The sequence below is a fragment of the Brassica napus genome, chromosome C9 (genome assembly GCF_020379485.1).
Source record: "Brassica napus cultivar Da-Ae chromosome C9, Da-Ae, whole genome shotgun sequence".
Classification (NCBI taxonomy): Eukaryota; Viridiplantae; Streptophyta; class Magnoliopsida; order Brassicales; family Brassicaceae; genus Brassica; species Brassica napus.
The window spans coordinates 5,624,650-5,648,120 of record NC_063452.1 but is presented as its reverse complement, the minus strand read 5'-3'; the positions used below and the strand labels follow the sequence as shown (position 1 = coordinate 5,648,120).

The window sequence follows — 23,471 nt, the reverse complement described above, 5'->3', positions numbered from 1 at the left end:
TTCAGACAATACGAAAGACTTGAAAGCTCTGTCACTTTCCTGCAGCTGTAACGGCAATAACGAATCCAAAAGTCAACAAAGACGCACCAAAACGTTTAACATAATAAGTTTTCTAGTTTGCTGAAAATAGAAAGAGAAGTGTTTTCCGTGTGTCTCAGAGTATTATACAAAGCAAACCTTTGCAACAAACCGAATACCAAATAAAACAGGAGAGACTAAAAGGTGTCTTATCGTTTTCCTTCACACAAACATCGTTAACTCTGGTCGGCTATAAACATTGTTCTGCTCGTCTTCAAGGACCGGGTAAGCAGCAACAAGCGTGTCCTGAGCACCAATGTAGAGCGAATTGTAAATCTTCCAATACACCTCACGGACTTTGCGAGCCGGATGAAACAAACCCTGCAGACAATAGTTCAGTATAACTGCTGCACCCAGCGCGACTCTCATTCCTTCAATTGCTTCCATCACAGCGTTGATAACGTGAGGAGATGTCTCGAAGATGTTGGGCCAGATGAAGTTGAGCAAGTGAACCAAAGCGTCTTCGCATCCCAGACCCGCTACACCTAACGCCATGTGTTTCACTGCTGAAGCTGCGGTTTGTCTGTGAACCAAGTCTCTGTCCATGAGCGCGTCTTCGAGCAACGGCGTGACCGCGTATATGTAATCCTTGCCCATTTCTCCAATGTACTCGAAGAGGAAAGAGAGGGATTTGAGGACACCGTTTTGGACGTTGAGCTCTGGAACACGGTACTCGTTCATCAGAGCGGGCAAGACAGTAAACGGAGAGCACGTTTCAGCGACTATGGCGATTGCGACTGTGGTGCAGACACGGTTCTGCCGCTCTTGGACTTTGAGATTGTTCAGTAACGTGGCTAGAACGTCTTGCGGTCCAATGGCTTTGGCTATGTACCCGAAAGTGTTGACAGTGGCACGTCGAATACCTTTCTTATGAGCTTTGAGCATCTCAAGAAGCTCGAAACAGATTCTCATCCATTCCCTCGCTGGAACAAACTCAGCACCACGATCAGCAATTCTACCAACAAGGTCGATACAATTCTCTTGCACTTTCTCATGCCTGTTCTTCAAAATGGGAGTCAGTCTTGGAAGCAGATCCTTAATAGGAGGAGTCATCTTTGTCATACCAATCACGTTGACAATTGCTTTTAGAGCTCCAAGAATTGATCCCAAGACTTCAGGGTACTCTTCTCCGAGATACTCGTACAAAACAACACCTAGATGTCCCATCAACTGTTCCTCTCCACACTGCTTCATCACAACAGCAATTCTGGAAATAAGATCAGCGGCTTGTTGTCTCACCTTTGCACTCTTGTTGTTTAATCTCCACTTGATGGTACCACAGATCTGAGGAAGGTAAGGCTTCACTCGCTGACCAAGACCATTCACCACAGCACCGAACCCATTAAGCATCACGTTAGTATCGTCGGTTGTCTGCTCTTGGAAAGCATAAAGAATGCCATCTATGAGCAGCTCCTCCAATCTCGAATCAATATCAGATGCTCCCAAGTTTGTGATAACCTTGTCAATGGTTTCCATAACCATACGGCGGTAGGGTTCACTCTCGTCTTTAAGATCTTCAACAACCCTCGCCACGATATCAGCAACGCCAACCTTGTTCGCAATCTCAACTGTAGTTTCAACAAGCTGCTTATAGTTTCTCTTCTCTAGAGCCATTCTCCTAACCCAGAAATGCTTGAAAAACTCAGGCAGAATATCGCTGCGGATGTAATCCGGTTCAACCCCTTCTGTGCTTACACACTGTTTCACCACCTTGAGGACAATCTTCTTCATCTCTTCATCAGGTGACTGGAACTCGCGAATAAGGATAACCATCACTTCTTTTGTGTAATAGCTCGCGTATATAGCATCCATCAAGGGAATGATAAAACCAATCGCCTTCAAGAACGCAGCCAAGACTTTTCCACGGTGAGACCTAATACCTTTCCACAGAGGCTTCAGAACAGAGTCAAAGCTCTCGATACCATAAGGAGCAGCAGCTTCGGCAAGAGCAGCCAGCGATAAGGCCGTAATGGTCCTAACCTTCTGATTTTCATCACTGAGACCATGTTCGATAATTTCCACCAGAGACCTCAAATGAGGTAAAACAGCACAGCCGATTAGTATGGCAATCTGCTGGACAATCTTAATCCCAGTGTGCCGCGCCTGCCATGACTTCTTACTCTGGCAAACGGCTTTCAGGAACGGCAAGAGTGCAGGGATTCCAAGAGCTGAAGCCACCACACTGAAAGCTCTTGCTGTTGTGTTCCTCACATACTCATCAATGTTGTCTATATCGGGACGCATAGCTGCAATCATCGTGGCTAAGCCTGCTGCTTTGCTAAGGTTCGAAATAATTTCTCTCCCTTCAACACGAGCATAGTAATCTTCATCAATCAGCAAGGGCTCAATAACAACCAGAATCTTGTGGACGAAGGGCCTCACCAGCTCATCAAGTTTGTACAGAATCCTATCAATTACTTTCACCAAAAGATGCCTCTCTTGATCTTCCAAAGTTGGTTGCATGAGCAACGGCAGGATTTTATTAAACAAAGGACCAGCACCAAGCTCACGAGCCTTATCAGTAAGCTGCCTTAGAGCTGTTTTCCTCTGAGCAGGCGTTCCGTTTTTGACCTTGAGCAACAGTTTCATGATCTTGCGTTCTTTCTGCTCGTCAGGAGACAGCTCTTCTTCGTTCTCTTCATTCAACAGCGCTGCAAAATACTGATAATCCTCTGGTTTCATAAACGGCAGCCCATCAGGAAGCTCCTGAGGCACATCAAACTGCTGCCCACGGTGTTCCTCGGGGATAACGTAGCCAGGAGTTGTCATGGGTGTCGGGGTTCCCATAGCCTTCCTAGCAGGGGTTCTGACAGGAACATAAGAAGCAGGCGGGTCCAACACCTTGTATCCTTCTGTAGGAAACATGGCATCAAGTTCTTCATCACTCAACGGTCTGTTTCTCTCTTCAATATCCTTCTCCCACCTCGCCAAATTGTACTGCTCCGGAGTCATAGCACCACGCAGATTAAGCTGACTCGGAGTTGGAGTAGCCATATCAATTCCCCCAAACGGAGTGACACCAGGAGTGTAAGCAGCAGTAGGAGTCATTCCACCCATAGGTGTAGCACTTCCCATAGTGGCAGGTGTCTCATCCCACCTAGAACGTTGACGCTTCGGTGTTGGCGTAGCAGACCCTTTCGGAGTCGCGTCCCAAGTAACACCTGAAGGAGTTGCACCTGGAGTAACACCCCCACCTGGTGTTGCATCGGAATCAGTCACACGTCCAGGAGTAGGAGTCTCGTCCCATCTGTTCCTCCCCCTCCTTCCAGCAGATGGTGTGGCATCACCAGCTCTCCCTGGAGTTGCGTCCCATTTCCCAATCCCAGGAGCTGATTCAGCTACATCCCAATCCGAATCCGAAGCTTTAGCTTTCTTTCCACCACCACCATCTTCTTCAGCATGGTCCCATCTGTTCCTCCTCTTGGAAGAAGCAGCAGGAGCAGAGTCTTTCTGCTCCTTGGCAGCTTCCTCCGCTTCTTTCTTCTTCTTAGCAATAAGCCTCATAGTCTCCTCCCTCTCCCTCTGCACAGCCGTCTCCCTCATATGATCATTATAAGTCCTAACACTCGGATCCGGAGTCTTCTCCCCCATAGCAAACGGATCAACTCTATCCGGAGATAAAACTCGGTTAAGCCTCCTGTTACGATAATCACCCTCGCGCTCCGCGATAGTCTGCCTAGGCTTGAACCCTCCGTCGTCATCCTCGACGTGAGCGCGAGCCACGTCGTTGAGGATAGACTTGGGAGCGGTGTAAGAGGCGAGACGCTGAGCCACGAGGGAGCCGGTGGCGTCCAGATTCGAATCCTCCTCGTCGTTCGGCGCGATGGAGGTTACATAGGAATCACGGTCGTTGCCTCCGTAGAGATCGCGATCGAAGTTCACGGAAGTGAGGGAAGCGAGCTCTGCTTCGATCTTACGCCTCTCTTCCTGAGTTTTAGCGATCTCTGGATCTAGATCCGCCATGGTAGATAGGTTTCTTCAACAACAACAAAAACAATATAGACTCGATCAGATTAGAAACAGATCAAACAAAAACGTAAGCAAGATGATAAGAAGAACTCACAGATTATCGGAATCGCCTGAGATTGAAAATGGGGAAGTAAAGAAACGCGAGAACTAGGGTTTATCCAGTTGCAAGGCAGGAAAATAAATAAATAGATAAATACAAGGAAATGAAGTGATTGGAATTGACCAATCGAGCGAGTCGGTTCTTTTGTTTGGGCCAGGGAACTCGTACTCTTTTCGTTTATTTTGGGTTCACACAAGTTCCAAAAGCCCACTTATTTATATATACGCCAATGGGCTTGTGTATTCATTTTTTGCTTAAATTCGTAACTATATTTAGAAAACAATTATTATGACAAATTTACTGTCTCAGGAAAAAAAAATTGTTTAAGAAAAATATATATATTTTACATTTTCGATGCATAAATTAATTGCAAATTGTAAACTTCAAAAAACATAATGACGTTTATAAAGATTTTATTGGTTAAAAGTCGTGGAGAATAGTTGGTAACGGAAAATATGCATTTTCAATGCATAAATTAATTGCAAATTGTAAATTTCAAAAAACATAATGGTATTTATAAAGATTTTATTGGTTAAAAGTTGTGGAGAATAATTAGTAACGGAAAATATGGTTTCTTAATAAGTGTGAAAAACCTAAAATATATATCTTTTTGAAACGTAGAGAGTTTATGTATTGAGAATTTCTTTTAACGAAAATATTTAATTTTGATAAGAAGATTAGTCAAATATTCCTATTTTTATTTATTCATTTCAAATATTCCGTTTTAAAAAATTAAATATAATTCCTTATTTAGTTTTTTTTTTCATTCATCAAATGGTATCATTCTAAATCTTTATTTAGTAAACTTCTAGTGTCTGGCACTGGAAAAGATTACGAAAATAACCAAAATTGCAATATGGATATAATCTATGAAATGAAAGAATTGAAAAGATGACATACACAACAAAGTATTAGTAGAATAACCTTACTACTCTAGCATGGCTGTTTAACTAACACGTTTTGCGTCAACTAACACGTTTTATTTTGGCGATCAAAACTGAAAGACAACATAGCATTATAACATTAAAAAAAAATTTGCAGACCAATCCCAAGAAGAACCACATGATAGTAAGAGAAAAAAAAAGACCAATCACCATGTAAAACTGTAAAAATCCAAACCAGTTTGTGTACAAAAGGCATTGCGCACTGAAACCTATGCACAAGCCATATGCTTCTCATAACGGTACATACAACTTGAAAAGAACACGTCTCTATACCCAAACTAATAAATCAAATCCACCATTCTTCCAACTATGTAGAGAGATCTTCCGGCTGTATTTACATTGCAAAACCTAAATGAAGTTAGAAAAAAAAAAAGCATTGTGATCATCATCATACAGTGAGTGGATCATCATCATTCAAATGCAAGAGACATGAAAGTATCATCATCCAAAAGAGAATCAATGTCGATCAAATCATCTTCCTCGTTGTAATTCGCAGCTTCCTCTGTGTTGTTGTTGTTGTTGTTCATAGCTGAGCTAGAAGAAGCCTGTTAACAAAGTAAGAGTCTCATCAATTAAATGTTACAAAGACTTGAAAGAAAAAAAAATACACAATTGTTACCTCGTTCTCGCGGATGCCTTCGACAACAGTCAATAGCCTACGGTACTGAGCACGTGCTTCTGGATACTGAGCCATAGACTTGACTCTGGTGAGAGCCTTTTGAAGCCTTTCCTCGGTTTGTTTCCTTCCTTCCTTGAGAAAGTCATAGTCATCTTCTTGTGCCGGAGCAGCACATACAGGCTCAGGTGCCTTAGTGACTGCATCGCGTTTGAAACCGCGTAGGCCGCTACCTTTGCGTCTCCACCGCAAGATGATCTTCTCGAGTAATCCTACAGACCATATAATGGCTCTGTATTGTTTCCTCACTTGATGTCCTCTCACATGAGCCTAAAAGGGTAATAATCAGTAAAATAAACAGACAGAAGCCTTAAGAAATGATTCAAACCTGAATCTTGACGATTCTTTGTCGGATCAAAAGAAACTCCTTTCTCTTCTTCCAACCACGGTACTTTTTCTGAATCTGAACAGCAGCGGCATGAACAGCAGCGCCGCTACTGTGTCCTCCCGCCTTCTTACTCTTCCCAGCTGCAAAAGAAACAGCCAACTCATCGGACAAACCAAACTCGTTCTTGTCCCCAATCTCAGACAGCTGTTTCCTCTGGAACGACTGCATCCTAAATACTTGATGAAGACGATCAGCCGCTTGCGTCGCGTTCAAGACGGCAGTGAGAGAATCCTTCATCGACAGCGTTTCAGGTACATCACCGTAACTCATAGGAGTAGCTGTCCGCTCGGCTACCGTTTGAACAGCTTTTGCTCTAGAGGAGTCAGTGGAGCTGTCTTCCTTGCCGTCCACTGTTAGCTTCTCGAGGTAGCTGGTGAGGGAAGACTCTGCAAGGAAACCTGAGATTCCCCTGTGTCCGTTTCCGTAAGCCAAGTCGGAAGCTGTTTTGCCCAGAGGAAGCTCCGGAGATGGGTCTGTTACTGCTCCAGAATCAGCACCTAGAGAGACAAGTAGAGCAACAGTATCCTCCCTGAAGTATAACAATAAACAAACTGTCAGGGTTTAACGAGAATTCAAAGAGAAATGGTCTGAAGACTGAGAAGTAGGTTATTAACCCAACCGAACCGAAAAGTTAGATTTTCGGTTCAATTCGGTTAGAAGCTTCTGCGCAATTCGGCAACTAAACAAAATTTGGTTTTCAGTTTGGTAATCAGTTAAGTTTGGCAATCGGTTAGTTCGGTTTCTTAAAAAGTAAGTTTTGCCAAACAATATCAATCTTAACCAAACTTCCGAACCGGAAATAACCGAACTTCACCAAAAAAATTGAATTTTATACAATTTAAACCGAAAATTTAACTGAAACCAAAAACTTAATTTAGAAATTTCGACCAACCCAAACTAACCGAAGAAACCGAATCCGCAGGCCTTGAGAACTTTCAAATCCAAGCTAAGTGGTAAAGACGTTTTAGGCCAAAAAAAAAGTAACTGAAGAAACATAAAGTCTGAACTGAGGTTTTTACCTGCCACTGAATGCAGCCCAATGAAGAGCAGACCACCCATTTGCATCTCGGAAGTTGATGCTAACTCCTGCTGCCAAAATTGGCTTTATAGCCCAATCATACCCTAACGCTGCAGCAAGGTGTAAGACACCCTGTCCATCTTCATCAAGTATATTTGGACCCTTCCCCTCTTCAGTCACCTTGTGGATTAGCCATAAATATAATTTATCTTCAAACTCTTCCCTAACAAGTCGCTCCTTTGCTTCCACCGCAGTTAAATCTTTCTCAACTGTCGATGTGAGGAAGGACTCCTTTTCATCTTTAAGCAACATGATTCTACTGATTTTTCTTCGTTTCTCCCCAACATCCTCAAATACATTGTGTTCCTGAGCACTAGATACGCGAGCCAGGAGATTTTCAAACCGAACATGAAGCGATGCTTCATTTGTATAGGCACCGTAAATGTCCGCAGTGTTTAGCTTTCTCGCAGAGCCAGGAAGGAAATCAAACTCTCGTACTTCGCTGCAAGAGAATCTGTCGGAACATGTAATGTAGAACGGGACTTGACCAACTTCATGAGGAGGAGCATGACAGCAAAGAACACCGTCCACTAGAATCTCAGCAGGAACCTCCACTTCTCCAAACATGCATGCCCAGCTGTAGCTAGTTACTTCCTCAGGACTCAACAGAAACGTCCCAATAACCATGACCTGTTGGAGACAATTAAAAAGGGTAGATGAGGAATAAAAGAGCTGATACAACTATAAAAGATAACAGGACAGAACAATAACATACTCTCTCTCTATTTCAATTTACTTGGTGTTTAAGGTTTTTGCACACCAATTAAGAAATCATTAACTTTTATTTCTTTTTGCATTAACTAAAGCTAATTCAACCAATAATAAATTATACAATACAATATAACTGGTCAAATAACATTAAAATTTTGCATAGAAAATTGAATATTTCATTTAAATAGGAACAAAATAAAATCTTAAAACATCATTTAAAATGAAACACAGAGAGTAATATTTACCTCAACTGCTGTGTCTGTCTGAGTCCATTTGGGCCAAAAGTCTATCATGGTGAAGCGCTGATCCTTGGACAAGGAAGGGCTTAAGGAAGACGCAGCAGCTGCAGTTTCAACAGAGGTCCACCCAATACCCCCGGAAGAAGACTGCATCTGCAAGTCCTCCATCTCGGCGAGCTCGTTGCTAACCCACCGAGAGAAACTGTCAACTTTTTTCAAACTATCCTCTTTCTTCAACAGTGATTTCCTTAGAGGTAGCGTTTGGTTAGCACTTGCTTCGTATAGCAGATCCTCAGGGCCAAATTTAGGTATGTATGCTGCTTCAACACTTGTAAACGGAGCTTGAAAACTACTACCCCCAATAGGCTGCTGCTGCTGGTTTTGACTGCCGATAAGACTCGAAAACGTCCCAAAATTCTCATGTAAGGCCAGGTCAGTACCATGGGAGTCCATGGGCCATTTTTGCAATGGCAAGCTGTCCTGAACTGGAATCTACAGAGACGAGAATCTCTCTGTCAATCAATAGTTCAATACAGACCCTCTCTCACATATAATCTATACTTATATATTAGATGGATAAGTTGGATACAGTACCTGCCAATTTACTTGGTTTTGAAGAGGGTTTCTGAGATGCCCTTCCACGGACATTAATCCAGCATTAGAAGGATTTGTCTGAGTCAACAGAGGATTATAAGGTAGGTTCTGGTATCTTGCCAATGGATTCTCAAAGGAAGCATCTAATGCTGGGACACCCACTAATCTTTGGGAGTCGCTTTCTTTGACTCTATTCCCATGAATCCAACCATCTCGGTTTCCTAGAAAGGGAAGAGGCAAAACTTTTAGTAAAGCAAGGTAGCCTGTAAATAGAACTATATCCCTAAACAGGAGATACCAAAGCACATAAAGTCAAAGAGAAGTATATATACCAGAATCAGCATCTTCACATAGTGGTGACAATGTGCTGGATGTGTTTGCTGTTGAATCAATGTTCACAGAAGTGGAGCCAGTCAGAGAATTTGAATTGGTTTCTTTAATTCCACTAGAACTTATCCGATTACCCTGTATAAATAGCATGAACTTGTCAAAACCACCATTAAAAAAAAAAAGAGAATCCACTTTTTAAAAAGAACAATATAATTTTGAGTGATGGATGTTTATATTCTAAAGAATATATTAGTACTGTACCGACTACCGAGAGAGAAAAGCTATACCTTAACCTCCAAGTAGTGGACAAAAACAATATGCATCAGTTCCCTGTACCCATAAAAAACAGAGGACATCAGCACTAAAACTAACTAGCCAAATTTCATTTTTTCGTTCTGTTCTCAAAGTAACATTTACGGTACATTAAACACAATAAAAGAAAATGAAATATGAAGAAAAAAATAGGACTCACTGTTCAAGCATCCAGTAGCAACGCCTCTGGAAATTCTCATTGTCTTCCCCATGTGCATAGTAACAATGTAATACATCAATGCTTCCTACCTATATATACTACAATGTTACTCTAAAATACTTATGTAAAATTAGTGAGGAAACATGAATGTAAATGTATTATTAACCTTGAGCTTTTCGTGAGCCTCTTTCACCGTTTTACCATCTTTCTTCTTCCTCCAGTTGTGCCCATCTTTCCTAAAATATCTGAGCACCTTCCTATCAAACAGAAAGAGTGAACCACCTAGAAAAACACGAGACGGTGTAAGAAAATATTAAAGCCAAGAGAAGTAGGATATAAAACTATTCAGTATCCTAGTCACTGCTCAGCCATGTACATCATAGCTTAGTAATGTTGTTTTGCAGCCAAAATTTGAAGAAACTCAGCGGAAAGAAAAACATACTGGGTGGTCGGTTGGGAGGCTCTGACGCAATATGAAACTTCTGGTAGTTTCGAAGAATCTCACAAATCTCAGCAGGTCTCAGCCACCTGTGTTGTGCTTCTGACAGCAACTGTTGAATATCTACAAGTTCACAAAGAAAAAAAAACACGTCAACGCTAACGACTTTGAATCTGGATACAGTTCCAGGACAACACTCCCTTGCACTAACCAATATCAAAATGCAAACAGAGTAGATCAACTCATCGTGACCAGAAATTTCATTCCGACAAAGAAACATGAGCACTTAGCTCAGACAAATTAATAACCAATTCCGAAAAAAACATGGCAAACAACAACCCTAACGACTTTGAATCTGCATACAGTTATACTCTCTTGAACTAGCCAATATCAAAATGCAAAATAGTCATTTCAGCTAATCGTGGCCAGAAATTTAATTCCGACAAAGTGACAAAAGAACTCACTCAATTCAGACAAAAGTAATTACCAATTCCGACAACCATGGCAAACAACAACCCTAACGACTTAGAATCTGGATACAGTTCCCAGAGCTAACACTCTCTGCACTAACCAATATCGAAATGCAAAATAGTTATTTTAGCTAATCAAGACATAGATTTCGTTCCGACAAGACACAAAAGAACTCGATTCAGACCAAGTAATAATCAATTCCCGACAAACAACAACCATTTGCTAGAATCCAATCAATGATCAGATCCAAACTACCAAACGAGTAAAACGACCGTAGATGAAGAGATTAGAAAACCTAATTGAGGGGCAAATCCGAAAGATCCACGATCCGCCATAGAACAAAAACCCAGCAGAGATCTCTAGCTTGTAGCAATCACAGAGAATCAAACGAACCCTAGAAAATCGATCTGGGTATGTATGAAACTGAGCTAACTCTTATAATATTGTATCTTCCTCTTTTTGAAACTTTCCAGGTGTGAAAGCGAATTGATTTCTTTCCCTTTAATCCCTTTTGGGGGGGGGGAGTCGGAGGAAATCGGAAGGAAAGTGCCGATACGGTGGAGGTTGTTTTTATAAAACCAGTGCAGGTAGCACCATCATCTCCAATAATTATATTACACGTGGATCCACGGATTACATTTGCGCACGTGTTCTTTTTCTTAGATCATGATTGTAAAAATTATCCTCATCTTTATTAGTGCTAAATTTATGATCATGATTATTAAATTTGTCGTTATAATGAAATTAATAATTATTGCAAATTGAAGACGATAACAATAATTAATGTAATTATATAATTGAATCAATTGTTGTTCAATGTATTCAACGCAAGAGATTTTTATCAATACCAAAAAATATGGAAACAATTATATTTTATTGATTTGATTAATACTACTTAGTTAATGTTTTAAAATAAAACTATTTTGAGTTCTTCGTAGATAATAGTATATATAATTACATGGATAACTGGAAGATATGATGTAGACAGAATCTTGAATTTTTTTTTAAAACAATATACGGCTTAACATAACGCAAATAAAACTGTTAGACATAAATTTGCAAGAAATTATTGATTGATTTTTTGGAAATTTTTATTAGTAGTAAAATGATAAACTAATATTAAAAATATCAATAGCATTCCAAAAATATTGGTATATAACTTCCTTTTAGGGACTTTTCCTACATGTCAATTAACGAAAACCAATCTGTTAAGCCAAGTTAAACCAAACAAATACACATCGGACAGGAGGGTTTACTCCAGGCAGGGCCAAGATTAGCGTTAGGCCTCGTTCTTCGGATCGGGTTCGGGTAGGTTCCTTTCGGGTCTGGATTTTTTGGGTCCTAAATATTTAGACCCAATAGATATTTAGAAATTTTTGGTTCGAGTTCGGATCGGTTCTTCTCGGGTCCGGATCAGTTCGGGTCCGAGTCAATTCGGATCTATAATTAAAATGTCCATAAAATACCCGTAATTTTTTGGATCCGAGGTGGATTCGGGTATTTAGGATCCGAAAAAGACATGACATATCCAATTCCATCAAATTTAGTTAATATTTGTCATATATATCTAAAATTTTACAAAACAATTTAAATTGAACTATTAATAATTAAAATAAAACATTTTTAAACTCTAAATTTTACATTTTAAAGCTTTATATTACTTAAAAAAAGTTCAAAAAATAATAACAAATGTTGTTAACAAAAAATATTTCAACTAAATCATAAAATAATATATATAAAATAGAACACAAAACATCATAGTTTTAGAAATATATGTTTTTAAGTCGGTACAAATCGGTTCTTATCGGGTCGGGTCTATTCGGATCGGTTCTTTTCGGGTTAGGGTCTATTCGGGTCGGTTACAGTTCTTTCGAGTAAAAAAATTAGACCCAAAAGATACTTGTAAATTTTCGGTCCGGTTCCGCGTCAGGTGTTTTTGGATCGGTTCCGGTTCGGATCTTCGGGTCCAAGTTAAAATGCTCAGGCCTAATTCACGTGGTCTAAAACGTCACGTCATGATTCGGACAAGCTGACATACTCGGGTCATCTTTAGAGCATGATTAACCCGGAGTTCTTAGAGTGGGATTCTTAGCGGAAGTTAAGAAACTGTTTCTTAACTTTTAACTAAAAAAAACAAGAACCGGTTCTTAAAGTCCTTATTTAAGAACCGGTTCTTAGCTTTTTTAGTTAAAAGTTAAGAAACAGTTTCTTAACTTCTGCTAAAAACCTCACTCTAAGAACTTCGGGTTAATCATGGTATTAAACCCTAGCACATCTAATGGGTTGCTTAATCAATTTTTTACTAATAAATGATTAAGCACCCCTCAAGCACCACTTATTCGACAGCTTAATTAAGTACCCCTCAAGTAGCATTTTTTATTTTTTAGGATATTTTTTTTTGTTTTAAATCCAAAAATTATTAAGCACCCCACTTAAGCACCCTGGTTAGTGTATTCACCTACGCTTGCTTGCACTACTCAAATGATCAAATCACGACCGTTAGAAGAAATATTTTTAGTATGAAACAACGGTTAGACTCGAACCACGTGTACTTAGCAGCACTTGCCGCGAACACAGCTGCTGTCACATTTTCTCCTTTCTCCTAACATCTGCAAGACTTACCGAGAAGTGAATAATATCCAAATCCATTAGACCATATGATCTGAAACGAGTGTGTGTATCGAGTCATGAGTCAACTAGCTGCGAGGACAGGTTTACGAGCTCTGCTTGTACACAGCAGAGTGAATCGTAACATGTTCATGAGGTGTGTTTCCGCTGTTAAAAATGGGGAAGACACAAAGAAACCAATGCCAGTTCATGACTGGTGCGGCGGTTTTGTCGATTTTAATATCCGTTCTGAGCATGTCCAAGGTGTGCGTTTGTAGAGGATTCTCGACAAGCTTAGAAAATATAGGATCCAGCAATATATACGTAGATTATGATTTATGCATTCTAAATCTTGAACAGTATACTTGATAGGAGATTTCAACATGAGGTGGAGGAGGATGTGTTCTGCGTCGGCTACCGAGAAGAAAGATGAAAAGCCGAGGATCGATAAGGTGAAGAAAGATCAAGACGGCGGTGGATCTGTGGCGGTTCCGAGTTATTGGGGAATAGAGACGGCCAAGATGAAAATTGCTCGCAAAGATGGGTCCAAATGGCCTTGGAACTGTTTTATGGTAAGTTTAATCTCACAAAAATTTTAGAATTGTGTTTAAATATATTTTGACAATGATGTGATAATATATATTTTGACAAGCATAAAAAAAATTTCATTAAAGAGAAAATGAGCTTTTAGTAAATTATTTGTGAAATCAAATTTTCATATCTGTTTAGTTATATAGCTATATATATCTCGAGTTTCGTAGAAATGATATTAAGCATCTAAAATAATGTATTGGAACAGCCGTGGGAGACACATCAAGCAGACTTAACGATAGATTTTAAGAAGCACCACGTTCCAGAGAATATGGCCGACAAAATCGCGTACGTGATAGTCAAGATCCTCCGTGTTCCCACCGACATATTCTTTCAGGCATGATCCTCGCATGACATAATATTCATGCATGCGTTTTGTATAGACCATTTCACGTTCAAATCTTCTTACAAAACTTTACTATTTTGTCCTCAGAGACGTTACGGATGCAGAGCAATGATGCTAGAGACGGTAGCAGCAGTACCGGGAATGGTAGGAGGAATGCTCCTCCACCTAAAATCAATCCGAAGATTCGAACACAGCGGAGGTTGGATCAAAGCGTTGCTAGAAGAAGCAGAGAATGAGAGGATGCATCTAATGACGATGATGGAGTTAGTCAAACCCAAATGGTACGAGCGTCTTCTAGTGATACTCGTTCAAGGCGTTTTCTTCAGCTCTTTCTTCACTTGCTACGTGGTTTCGCCGCGGTTGGCTCATCGTATCGTTGGATACTTGGAAGAAGAAGCTATACATTCTTACACGGAGTTTCTTAAAGACATAGATGATGGGAAAATCGAGAACGTTAAGGCGCCGGCGATTGCAATTGATTATTGGAGGTTGCCGGAGGATGCTACGTTGAAGGATGTTGTCACTGTGATTCGTGCTGATGAAGCTCATCATCGAGATGTCAACCATTTTGCTTCCGTAAGTGTAGTGTAGTAGACACACACGAACCATTTTTTTTGCAGTTTTATCTTGAGAACTATATCGATTAGTAGTATGTGATTTTTTTCAGTTAGAGTTGTGTGTTGTGAGCTGTTAATATTGCATGTTGAGTTATTATTTCGCAGGACATTCGTAATCAAGGAAAGGAATTGAGAGAAGCAGCAGCTCCAATTGGTTATCACTAGCGAAAAGTTGTTATATTACGTACTCTAGTTTTTAAAATCGTTTTGGAGTGTGATGATGAATGTACTGCACATCTTGGTTAGCATAATGAAACTAGAATCGTGGAAGCCTGTAACTTTTCAGGTTTCCAATAATAGAGAATAATATTTTATTAATTTTTAGTTTAATTTTAAAACGATGTAAATATAATCAGTAGACGTTAGTTTATATTTTATATTATATTTTATAACGGTTTAATATGGCATAACCGTTTTTTTTTTGTTCTGCAACAATATGGCATAACCGTTAAAAAGTGAGTTTGTGTCTTTGTGATACGTCTTATAACATTGTTTTATTTTCTATTTTTTTTTGTGTGGTGTTTATGTTTTATTCGCTTTATAAAAAAAAACAAGTTACCATTGGCTTATAACAGTAAATCTTTTTCCTTTTGCCTAAGCTTTGATAAACATTAAACCTGCATGTTGAAAAAACAAATTAGTGTTAGCATTAGCTAAATCCTTTATATACTAAATCACAATCAAATTCTGACACATAGGAAATGTTTAAAAAAATTATAAAAAAAAAGGCAAAAAAAAAATTGCAAAACAGTTTGTCTATTTATCGTTTAACTGATATTTTTATAAAATTTTAAAAAAAATCTTACAAATTCTCACACTAAACCTGCAATCTCACCATTTTGGAATCGTTGATCTCTTTCTCCTACACTTAACTTTATCTCTATTGCTTTCAGAAATTTTTAATTCTTAAATTCTGTGTAACAGCTTCTAACCCTTTACAAAATGTGACGTGGAAATGTAAACTTTTATACATGTAGATGATCAAAGACTTTTACTGGCGCATACACAATATCGAATCTACAATTTTTGATCCATATCAACAGAATTTCTGGCGTAATGGTGGCACAACAATAGTTTTCAAAAATCCTCTCAATATATTAAGAATTATTTTTTGTTGAAATGGACGGGTAAGGTGAGCGTACTCCAAGTTGGCTGAAAAGCCCATGTTAGTAACTCTAAAAACATCAACCTCTTCAAGCTCAATTCCTAATTTGCATGATGTTAAATTATTTTTTCATAACCTTTTTTCTCTTCTCTTCTAATCTAATTATTGCTTTTTCCTCTGTTGCTTTTAAGATATTGACCAAAACTACATACCAGGTGATAAAAAAAACAAGTCACTAATTTTAATATTTTCAAATTGGACTATATCAATTCTCTTTTTTTTTTTAAGCTTGATTATATCAGTTCTCAATTGCTGGAAATGCTTATTTTGTGTGGTGGTGATAATTCAGGGAACAAGACTAAGAAAGACTCATCGTAAATACACATACAAGGCTTTGAAATTTTCAGACGTGCCACCAGTAGGGAAAAAAATGTGATGATAATTAGAAGGCAACAAATGTACTTTAAGTAACTCAGGTGAGGTCATAGGGGAAACCAAGAAGACTCATGTATTGTCAAGATGAAAACCTAATCTGATCAGGTTGGTCTTCTTTATTTTTATTTATGTATTTATTTTGTTTACTTTGATCAATATATACCTCTTTGCTATTATTTTTCTTATAATACAGTAATCAAATTTGTAGATTTTCTTAGAAACAGAAATGTTGAAACAAATATAGCATTGAAAATGATAAATTGTAAAGGATGCAATGAAAGAAAAGAAAAGCATTTCATAGGAAAAGAGGGTAAAAGCTTCAAAAGATACCAACTTCAATTATCTACACAAACAAGGTTGGTATTTTAATTGTACTTATGCAAAAGATATGGTCCAAATGCTGAGAAGATGTGAGTTTGTTATACTCGTTTGCCATGCTTATGTAAATTGTATTTTGATTAGTTTTGTGATTATTGTTTCAGTTCGAAAGGAAGAGTTGTGGAACCGCCTCCAAAGTCACGGAGGTCAAGAAGCCGTAGTCCTAGAAGGAGAAGTCGCAGTCCCCGTAGGAGGTGAGTTGCAGGGACTTCGTGGTTTATTATTGGATTAGCCCTCGTGCACGTCTGAATACTTGTAATTGATTTACATAAACTTTAGGTCCCGAGATGATTATAGGGAAGGAAAGAGACTACAGGAAGAGGAGCAGGCGCTGCAGGTCTCTTCCTTTTCCAACCTCTTTATTTCATGTTGTTGAAAATATTATCATGAGTCCAAGTTTTTGACTTGCTAAAGTGCGTCTCCTGCTCGCCGCAGCCGCAGCCCTAGAAGTGCCCCCCCACTAAAAGCCTCTCATGAAATGCGAAGAAGCAAAGAGAGGTCTCTGACTCCTCTTCCCCGTAGCCGTAGCCCAAGAAGCCCTTCTCTTGAAAAGGCCTCTCCTGAAAGGAAGAGAAATGATAGGTTCCCATCTCCTCGCGACAAAGCTCGTAGTCAATCTCCTTATGCTGATGTGGGTAACAGTACACTTTATTCAAAAAACCACCAATGGAAGTTGATTTCTGAATTGTGTTCGGTTAATATATCACTTGCAGGAATGACTGCATACTTAAGAAGAAGACATGGTGTATCAAAACATGTTTGCTTGTGTTGATGATGTTTCATCTCCAAGCATGGGAACTTCTGTCTTCTGTAGTATGCTTGCTTTCTGTAGGTGACTTAAGCTACTACCTTGTGTTTGTTTCCTGCGATCGTTCCTTATCCAAGTTCATTCGAGTTTCCCTGATTCATTCCTCAGCAAAGGCTTCAGAAAAGTGAATCTCTATTCAATCCAAAGACTAAATCACAAAGAACTCACTTATAACATAGTTTTGATTAATATTTTTTTTTATCTTGTGAGAGTATATGATTACAGAAAAATGTCACACAAACTCGGGTTGCAAAGAATATTACAAGTGGAAAGAAAGGGATGATCACTCTTTAACACCGCTTTTTCTCAGTCGCTCTTTTCCACCGAGCGTTTGGATGATAGCTTCCAAGAGCTTGATCTCGTTATCACGTTTGGATATCTGTTCTTGCATCCCTCGGAGCTCCTCCATATGCAGCTTGAAAACCTCTGGAACAATATCATCAAACCAAAGAATATGAAACCGGACCTGATGCAACCTAGCCAGGCACCGCACTGATAATCCTATACATACGTACTTGTGGTGTTTTCAAGCTCTTTTGTGACCTCTAGGGCACGTGTTTCAGCAGCTTTTTGAGAGGACTCAGCTTGGCGTTTCTCTGAGCGAGCATGAGCAGCAGCTGTGATTGCAGCATCTAGTTCTCTTTCTAGTGTTTGTACCCTTTGCTCAAGAACCTAAACCAAAAACATTGAAAAGAATACACAAACAAAAATTATTGCTCTTCCACACTTCATGGGGAAACCTCAAAGGTTCAGCCTTTCATGATTTTGTGATCATTTGCAGCATCAATAGATCAAAAAATCAAAGCCACAAGCTCATTGGTAATCACTAATCCAACTAGTCACAAGTATTCAGGGGTTGTGGTTTGGTGCAATTTGGTGGTTCAGGCACCAAGATTCAAACTTTCGAGCTCATGCAGCACAATGAAACTGATGAGTTTCCAAATTCACCATCTTATGCTCACACTGAGCTAGAGTAATGACTCAATCTAACAGAGTAGCGAGGTTTCAAAAATATCAATCAGATCATATCCACAAAATCACTGAGGCAATAATGGTTAAGCAGATCGAGCGATCAAATTTAGTCAAATCATCAACTAAAAGAGAGCAACTTTTCAGCCAATTAACCTCGATAAACTCCAGATCAATCGTTTTTTAAACGGACCTTGATGGTTCGGGCTTGCTCGGAGACGAGAGAAGCTCTAGAGAAAGTGTCTTCCTCAACGAAGACAGCCTTTTTGAGGAGAAGCTTCTGGAGAGAATCGAGATTCGAAGCCATCTCCGTTATGTTCTCTAGTGAACCTCTCCATCTATCCTCGCTCCCTCCCATCTGCTCCTCCATCGGAAGATCAAAGGAAGGATCTCCCTCTCTCCTTCCCCGGAGACTCGATACTTGAGAAAAACACGAACAAAAAGATTCTTTGGGCTTTCTTCCTCGGCCCATTTAGGCCTTTTCGTTTTTACCAATAAGAGGAGAGCCCATAATAATGACGTGTACCAATGATATCACTGGAACTGATGCTAAACCCAGCCCGTCAAACTTTTTGATTGCGTTGCCACGTGTCGAAACCACGATCACTTGTCTTTTTTGACTAAACACAAATTAGGAAGCGCTTTATCGTCTTCTGCCGAACATCTTTCTACAAAGTTTTTCGATCTAGCTTCGATGAATCGATACCAACTCTAGGAATCTGTTGTTTTCCTCGTTCTGGTTTATTATTTGATCGGTGAAGTTTTGTTGGAAACATCTGTGTACAGGTGAGCTAGCTAATTTGGTTGAGACTCTCTGGGGGTTTTGATCGTTCTCACGTTTGGTAGAATCTGTTTCGATTGGATTGGATTTGAATTTGTGGTTCGTATGCTCAATTATTGAGTTGTAGAAGTAGCTGATGAAAACACGCTTCCTTGTTTGAGCTTGTCTTGCCAGGAAGTCTGCTTTGGTGTTACTGGATCTGCTCTTGTAGACCACTTATCCATCTTGGTAGGACGCCCATAGAGTTTTAAACTCGTTAAGTTCAGCTGCAAAGGCCGGCCAGTCTTCAGGTGTAGCGATCATTTTGACTAGCTCTTGAGAGTCAGTAACAAAATAACGCTGATGGTGTATTTAGTGATTAATTCTCATATAATGATGCCATGTTTATTTAAATTAGTTTGCTAATAATATTTTTGGGCTTGCTAACGCAGATTCTAAATTGGTAGCTGAAGTTTTTTGCCTGTTTTTTTTTTTTTTTCTCAGCTAGAGGATGATGGTATAGTGCCAGACTTGGTGTATGAGGAGGGTGGAAGCCAGTTTCCAGTTATAGTTAGTAGCAAGAACAAACAAATACATGAAGATATGAGTAGTGGGAACTAACCGCTTAAAGAGTAATACTTTTATCAAGAGAGAGGGCGATATGTTAGGAAGAAATCCCTGGCCTGAGAAAAAGAGTTCTGGTGATGCGGGATCAGGGGAAGATGATCAGGATATGGCGTGGGAAGATACAAAGATCTCAGATCATGGTTTCACTGCAACACATGATGGTGTATGCAATAACCTTTCCCTCAATAATAATATTCTGGATGATGGAGATAAAGAAAGCGATGATTTCCTCTATGGCTGGGGCCACACTGGGAATTTTGAAGATATGGACAACATGCTTAGGTAACACAATGGGGGCTCGTCTCTTATATGAAAAACATGGTAACTTTTCACTGAGCTTACACCTGTTTTTTTTTTTTGGATGTGACAGGAGCTGTGATTCAACTTTCGGCTTGGACAGTCTTAGTAATGAAGATGGTTTGGGATGGTTCTCTTCTGCTCAGCCAAATGAGGATACAGAAGCCGCGATGACAGATGATATCAAACCAGATACAATGTTGGGAAATCAAAGAACCCTTATGTTGCAGGTTGAAGACTTTTTGAATAACAGTGAGTGCTACCATGGTGTTGAAGATCTTTTAAACAACAGTGAGTGCAACCGTGCTCTAGGAAACTCTTCAGAAAATGTATATGATACGAGTTTGCAGAAGAAGGATATGTTGATGCTGGTTGATGAGGTTAGTTAGTTTTCCATTTAATAAACTTTGCTTTCCCAACATTGTGTTTGGTTTGATTATTCCCAATGCTGAAGTCTTGATACTCTTCCAGCAATTCATATCTGTGCACTTTCTGTTGTTTACAGGCTAATCTTGGGAAGAAACAGACAGATCATCTTCACCATTTGGATGGGAAAAGTGATGGATACTCGGAAAACAGTTTTACATTACAACACAGTGGTATTTCCAGTGAAAGAATGGACGCAAATCAGTATTACCCACCATCCGTATTCCAAAAACCAGGTGTTCCGTACTCAGATTTCAATTGTGATCAAATATCAGCATGTGAAAGTAATTCTGGCATCAAATCTGAGATTAAACCCAATCCTTCCTCTGCTTCAGATGAGTCATACACATCTAATCAGGAACAATCTATCGAAATCTTACAAGGTCCAACCATTGATGATCGGTGTAGGAAGGGCTTTGAAAAAGGAGCCAACTTGCAGCCCGGGCAAGATTCGCCTCCTTCTTTTGCTGCCAGTACCAGGAAGAGTAGCAAGACAAATCCCATGGTGTTTTCTGATTCTGCTCCTATCCAAAAATTTGGGCTTGAGGATGACCACAGAAAAGCTGCAGCCAAATTGGAACCAGCAAACAGGCAGGAAAGTTCTTGTGTTAGCTCTCTAGTGGATGACATTTCACTGGAAGCAACAAGTTTTCGCCAACTTCAACAAGTCATAGAACAGGTACACCTTGTCAATAGATAATAGATGATACAAGTATAATAATATCCTGTTAGCTCTGAATGTGAGTGTTGTATATCTTAATAAACTTACGTGTACATTTGTTGATGTGCACTTTGCTTGCTCCAGTTGGATGTTAGGACAAAGCTTTGCATAAGAGACAGCTTATACCGACTGGGAAAAAGCGCGGAGCAGAGACATATTTGTATGAATCCAAATGGCGGAAACAGACGGGTCAAAGATGCAGGGTCGCATCTCGAGACAGGTGAAACAGACAAGTAAGCACCAGCTGCATCCTTCATCCTTTATCTCGTGTTGCATACTCATCTTTCAGTTTGTGTAGATTCTGTCTTTAATATCTTATATTTGTTCTCATCCAGGTATGTTGGATTCATGGATATAGAAGCTGATACAAACCCTATAGACAGGTCCATAGCTCATTTGCTGTTTCACAGACCCTCAGACTCATCTCTTTAGTCAGATCATGACGTTCTCTCTTATAAATCTCATCCAGTGGTAACATAAACAAACACTTACTTTTTACATACAGCCATTCAGACTGTACCGCCCAGTGCCTCATTTTAGTCATCATAATCTCTACAGGTTCCTCAGCCCAATAGTAGTCCGAGTCTGAGGATAGAGAAACAAGAGGAAACTCGGAGAACTTAGAACCGAAAGCAAGTGACAACAGATAATGATGTCAACCGAAAGCTGGCTCTTTCAGTGTTGTAGTATTCGAGATATGGTTGTTAATACTAATGTTGACTTTGGCATAGCTCAGGTTAGTTACCTAAGCCATGACTGTTTCTTTCATTAGAATCATGGATTTTGTAACGCAGTTGGGATAATCTCCTAGTTTTAGATTCCGGTTCGAATTTGATTGTACACTTGGTTATTCGAACCGGGTCTGAAACATGCATGTGCTTTGCCGTTGTAATATGTTCAAGTTGCTAAGTAAGATATTCAGACCTTAGGAGATCTGCAGCTTCTTCTTCTCTCATGTATTCACACTAGTTGAGGTTTTGCTTCCATGACTTCACCTGTAAACCAGCTGAAACCGTGAATGTCTAAACTGGAGATAACCATAGTTCCAATAAGCAGAACCGTGAAAACCAAGAAAAGAGATAACATTTGATAAGGACTTCACATAAGCTTGTAGGTCTGGCCAATTTACTCTTTTTTATAGCATGTAATACGAACATGAGCTTTTAAAAGCCCATAGTTTTTCACATAAGCTTGTAAGTATGGCCCATTTATGCTTTATATAAATTTATTACTCAGTTAACTAAAACTAGGTTTTTAGCAAACTCGACGACTTTTCACGTAGCTTCTTGAGCACCCGCCGCTTCCGTCAACAGGTTTGTTCATCGCTCCGTTAACGTGCGGCGCTTCTTTAGATCCTTGTAGCTATCTTAGTCTTGTGTTCCCCGGTGGTTTTGCATAATGTTTCTCACACATCGCACTAGTAGATTTTGTTGACTTAGTTGAATCAAAGCAGAGGAAGGAAGATAGGTGGTGCAAGAAAATGGAATCATATTGGTTAATTCAATATCAATTGACTCGAGTCTTGAGCTAGTTATTGCTTTTTATTCATTACTTTGATTTGATCTTACGGTTGATATCTGTGTGTTGATGGCAGAATGGATTCTCAGATCAAGCACGCCGTGGTTGTTAAAGTGATGGGGAGAACAGGTTCGCGTGGTCAGGTGACTCAGGTAAGAGTGAAGTTCACAGACTCGGACCGTTTTATCATGAGGAATGTGAAAGGACCGGTGAGGGAAGGAGACATCCTCACTCTCCTCGAGTCCGAGAGAGAAGCCAGAAGACTCCGTTGATTCTTATGCAAAGTCTTCTCAAGATTTAACATTTTGATGGTCATTTCTCTTTTTGTTTTTCTCTAAGAAAACTGCTATGTGTTAATTAGTCTTTATTGTTCAGACAATGTTTGAAGAATTTTTAAGACTAAACATATGTGCCATTATTATCATCAAGCCATCATCATCAACTTAATTTCTAACGCGTACAATGCATTTGATGGTCATATAATGTAAATGCCAGAGTGATTAATTACCGAGTTACGGTTCATAGTTATTATAATTACCAATTTAACCTCTTCTCTGCGTTTTTATATGTATCCCAAATCATCTGGGAAAAGAGCAATTTTCCACCTTTACTATTCACGTCATGTTTTTCATGTTTTTTCGTACCCAAGCAAGAGACAAGGGTTAATTACGATCTAAACTAAACATTAATTTGAATTATAGATTTAAACTCTAAACCGTGTACGTAAAATCGACTTTTGACTAACATTGTGTTAGTCAACCATTAAGTTGAACAAAA

The 23,471-nt window shown here is 39.4% G+C and overlaps 6 protein-coding genes across 7 annotated transcripts; 3 read left to right on the top strand and 3 right to left on the bottom strand.

Annotated features, from left to right (window-relative positions):
* Window positions 1-94: 94 nt before the first annotated feature.
* Window positions 95-4,291, bottom strand: LOC106357648 (splicing factor 3B subunit 1-like). Its single transcript, XM_013797326.3, has 2 exons — window positions 4,142-4,291; window positions 95-4,054 (listed from the first exon to the last, which is right to left on the bottom strand). Exon 2 carries the CDS (start codon window positions 4,039-4,041, stop codon window positions 241-243), a length of 3,801 nt encoding a protein of 1,266 aa, XP_013652780.1. The 5' UTR covers window positions 4,042-4,054; window positions 4,142-4,291; the 3' UTR covers window positions 95-240.
* Window positions 4,292-5,229: 938 nt separating this feature from the next.
* On the bottom strand, window positions 5,230-11,069 carry LOC106357651 (calmodulin-binding transcription activator 2). The gene is made up of 12 exons (XM_013797329.3): window positions 10,785-11,069; window positions 10,022-10,141; window positions 9,746-9,861; window positions 9,580-9,668; window positions 9,395-9,437; window positions 9,110-9,242; window positions 8,778-8,998; window positions 8,190-8,675; window positions 7,175-7,863; window positions 6,096-6,684; window positions 5,711-6,037; window positions 5,230-5,636 (listed from the first exon to the last, which is right to left on the bottom strand). The coding sequence occupies exons 1-12, from the start codon at window positions 10,822-10,824 to the stop codon at window positions 5,502-5,504; spliced, it is 2,988 nt and encodes a 995-aa protein (XP_013652783.1). The 5' UTR covers window positions 10,825-11,069; the 3' UTR covers window positions 5,230-5,501.
* Window positions 11,070-13,104: 2,035 nt separating this feature from the next.
* LOC106356141 (ubiquinol oxidase 2, mitochondrial-like) lies at window positions 13,105-17,194 on the top strand. 2 transcript variants are annotated; one of them, XM_013795960.3, is made up of 5 exons: window positions 13,105-13,360; window positions 13,469-13,668; window positions 13,896-14,024; window positions 14,121-14,609; window positions 14,756-17,194. In XM_013795960.3, exons 1-5 carry the CDS (start codon window positions 13,177-13,179, stop codon window positions 14,813-14,815), a joined length of 1,062 nt encoding a protein of 353 aa, XP_013651414.1. In that variant the 5' UTR covers window positions 13,105-13,176; the 3' UTR covers window positions 14,816-17,194. The 2 variants fall into 2 exon arrangements, with proteins under 2 accessions (XP_013651414.1, XP_022566152.1); XM_022710431.2 differs by having other exon boundaries at window positions 13,106-13,360; window positions 13,457-13,668.
* A 335-nt stretch (window positions 17,195-17,529) lies between these two features.
* Window positions 17,530-18,795, bottom strand: LOC106357652. The gene is made up of 3 exons (XM_013797330.3): window positions 18,539-18,795; window positions 17,892-18,048; window positions 17,530-17,802 (listed from the first exon to the last, which is right to left on the bottom strand). The coding sequence occupies exons 1-3, from the start codon at window positions 18,713-18,715 to the stop codon at window positions 17,660-17,662; spliced, it is 477 nt and encodes a 158-aa protein (XP_013652784.1). The 5' UTR covers window positions 18,716-18,795; the 3' UTR covers window positions 17,530-17,659.
* A 706-nt stretch (window positions 18,796-19,501) lies between these two features.
* On the top strand, window positions 19,502-23,118 carry LOC106357653 (protein LNK1). Its single transcript, XM_048767599.1, is given in 10 exon segments — window positions 19,502-19,508; window positions 19,558-19,568; window positions 19,610-19,717; window positions 19,719-20,014; window positions 20,103-20,409; window positions 20,535-21,134; window positions 21,261-21,409; window positions 21,512-21,647; window positions 21,735-22,489; window positions 22,771-23,118. Coding segments are annotated over 9 exon segments (1,680 nt in total). The 3' UTR covers window positions 21,801-22,489; window positions 22,771-23,118.
* Window positions 22,772-23,118, top strand: LOC106357658 (40S ribosomal protein S28-2). The gene has a single exon (XM_022709728.2). The coding sequence runs from the start codon at window positions 22,772-22,774 to the stop codon at window positions 22,964-22,966; it is 195 nt and encodes a 64-aa protein (XP_022565449.1). The 3' UTR covers window positions 22,967-23,118.
* Window positions 23,119-23,471: the final 353 nt, after the last annotated feature.